The 3267-nt window shown below is 38.1% G+C and overlaps 1 protein-coding gene across 1 annotated transcript in view; it reads right to left on the bottom strand.

Moving 5' to 3' along the window:
- Positions 1–1261, bottom strand: part of LOC115220438 (ubiquitin-conjugating enzyme E2 R2) — a 98092-nt gene extending 96831 nt beyond the window's left edge. The window contains exon 1 of the mRNA XM_029790566.2: positions 423–1261. Within this exon, the coding sequence (XP_029646426.1) occupies positions 423–599 (177 nt within the window). The 5' untranslated portion in view covers positions 600–1261. The remainder of the gene's footprint in view (positions 1–422) is intronic.
- Between the last annotated feature and the right edge of the window lie 2006 nt (positions 1262–3267).

Here is a 3267-nt window from a genome sequence, read left to right as displayed (position 1 = left end):
ATCTATATATACACCTATTCACATTCTCTTCTCTCTACTATATATATATATATATATATATACACACACACACACACATATAAATTGGCCTTTTTCCTTGCTTTCCTACACAATATGTATTCAACCATGTATGAATATACATACTATACTTTACATAGTGATGTATATATAACAATAAATACATCTTTTATATATATATATATATATATGCAATATATCGCTCTGAATCCTATACCCACTTTACTATACATAATCATCCACACATCCTTTTCTGTCTGTATCTATGTATTTAGTATAATCACACAATACATACATAATTGTCCACACACACACATATATATATATATATATATATATACACACTCTGTACTGTCCACAATAGTTGCACATTCTCCACACACACACAACTAAGGCTTACTCACCTTGAAATAACCCCCTTCATACAATGTACTGGGGGGACCGAAAATCGCCACCTCCCACACAAATAAATTGTCATCGTTCGTCAAATTTACTCGAAATCCTTCGACCGGTTCCTCTTGGATTTTCTTCAGTTCCAATTGTAAAGCCTTCACAGCACCGCCCGTGGCGTTTTGCGCCATGGTCGTCTGGCAAACACAGCAAACTTCACTCAGCCCCGGCAGATGAGAGTTTGGGAGAGAGAGACAAAAGTGGAGACGAGAGGGATGGAAAGAGGAAGAGGAGGCGGGAGAACGTGAGAGAGAGGGAGAGAGAGAGAGAGACACTGTGAAGACAGAGGGAGAGGAAGAGAAATCTGTGTGGAGAAAGGGGTTCAGTGAGGGTAGCAATGTCTGTGAGTGTATCTGTGACAGAAAAACAGACACAGTATGAGATTGAGTAAAGTGAGAGAGAAAGGGAGAGAGAGCGGAGAGAGTAGCAATGTGTAAGTAGAGAGAAAGGGGGCAGAAGAAGGAAAAGACTGTCTTTAGAGAGAGAGAGAGTAGCTAGGCTTTGTGTGTGACTATGTGGAGGTAAAGGGTGAGGAGACTATGTAGAGAGAGTAGCAATGCCGAATGTGTCAGGGAGAGTGTATGACAGAGAAAGAGAGAAGGATAAAGGAAGAAACCGTAATAAGTGTATGTGTCTGTAAATGAGTAAGTGAGAGAGAAAGAGAGGGGGTAGCAATGCCGTATAAGTGAGTGAAGCTTCGGTGTGTAATTGAGTGGGAGTTGGTGAATGTATAAGTAATAATGGAGTGAGGGTAGCAAGTAAATGGGGGGGAGTAAGAGAAAAACAAACGAAGTCAGAAAGCGTAATAGTATCAGGCGCAGAGAAAGACGGAGGGTGTGCATGTATAAAAGGGATAGAGAGAGAGAGGATGTGAGTGAGAGTGAGTAGTAAAGTGGTACTAATAGGCGTTAGAGAGGAAGACTTCACAAAATGAGTGGGAACACAAGGCAAAGACGGAGAGAAAAGGAATAAAATTGTATTATCCAGAGAGTGTGTGTACTAAAGAGAGAGAGAGATAAAAAAGAGGGAAACAGAGAGCAACAATGAAGGAGGAATACAACAAAAGAAGAGGAAAAAGAAAAGAAAAGTAGGAAGTGATAAAGAGTGGTAGGATGAGTAAGACCTATAGTGGTTGCAGTAACGGTAGCAGTAGTGGTAGTAGTTGTTAAAGTGATGGGAGCATTGCGCGTTCTCGTCAGTTGAGTTGCAGTAGGAGGAGAGAAGCGGCGCAAAAGTTGTAGTGTGAGTGATGTCGTCTGGTGTTGAAAGTTGGAGTGTGAGTGGAGGGATGTTGTTTAGGAAGTTTTTATTGTTGTTAGTCAGTGGTTTGCCTTTGTTGTTGTTTTCAGTGGTTTTTGATTTTGTGTTAGTTAGTCAAACATCGAATTTATTGTTGTGGAAGTTGTTGTTGCTGGTTTTGTTGTTTTGTGATACTTTCTGTATTTTTGTTCGTGTGTTGCTATTGTTACTTTTATTATTGCTTATAATGATAATGTTGATTATTATCATTATTGTTGTTCAGGATGATAATGTTATTATCATGATTGTTACAAGAAAAGACGTGAGGAGAACGGCTGAGCTGATTATATTATAATGTATCTCTTATTTCTTATTCTCATTGTTTGTTTCTTATTGTTGGGTGTTGTTATTGTTGAAGTCTGGAGGGTTTCAGAAGAGGAGTGAGTCACAACAACAACAAAACTACAAAAGAAAGAAATATCATTTATTGCTGATGTTGTTATTTAACGTTATTATTAAACAATAAGGCAGAGTCATTAACGCGCCCGGAAAAATGCTTAGCAGCTTTTCGTCCGTTCTGAGTTCAAATTTCGGCGAAGTCGACTTTGCTTTTTATCCTTTTGGGATCGATTAAAAAAAGTACCAGTTAAGCACTTGGGTCGATATAATCGACTTCTTCCCTACCCCGAAATTGCTGGTCTTGTGCCAAAATTTGAAGCCATTATTAAATAAGGCGAAGGTAGAGAATACACGCACCCGGTGTCTAGGGTTAGGGTTACGCCGAAAACTTTAAAAAGGGAGGTGGGGTGATATAAAAAGTATTGCTATTGAAAGAAAATGACACTCCCTAAGAAAAAAAGAAAAACTTAAAAGGAGAGATATGGGGATAATAGTAATAATGGTATACCCCACCCCTCCCACTAACAAGTGGTATGTGTTGGTCACCATAAATAAGGTGACATCAGTCAGTATGGAGAGAGAGAGTATGAAGTAGACAGTCAAAGATAGTAGTGGTCTTATTTGTCTTACTAACTATACAGCTATACCAGAGTGGACATTATAACAATCTTAGTTTAAGGATTACAACAGTGGTCATGTGGGTTACAACATATGTATATATGTATCACATCATGTATGTGTGTATAATGTACATGTAAGTGTGTGAATATATGTATGTATTTCATCAGAAGCTGTACATTTCTCTAAGTTTTATGTTTCTGGTCTTTCTATGGTTGTGGATGCTAAACTAAGGTTAACATGTATTATGTATTTCCAACATGAAAATTTCACAAATGACAAAAAAGGCAAGATATCTTCCGTAGAAAAATAGCATGAATATAAAAAATCTCAAGAGAATATTCAGCAGAATACAAGGAATATTTAATTCCTGGACTTTGGACAGCAAGAAAAAATCATTAAGTTTGACAGAGTGTAAGTGGTTTCAAAGAGAAACTGTAGCATCAGATGTTGTGTGCAAGAGAAAAGACTGCACTGGTATGGTGATATGATGCAAATGGATGAGGACACTTGCATTGAGAGGTGCCGATCTCTAATTGTAGA

This window comes from Octopus sinensis, linkage group LG16 (genome assembly GCF_006345805.1).
Source record: "Octopus sinensis linkage group LG16, ASM634580v1, whole genome shotgun sequence".
Classification (NCBI taxonomy): domain Eukaryota; kingdom Metazoa; phylum Mollusca; class Cephalopoda; order Octopoda; family Octopodidae; genus Octopus; species Octopus sinensis.
Note: the sequence above shows the minus strand (reverse complement) of the source record. Positions and strands in the feature narration are given on the sequence as shown.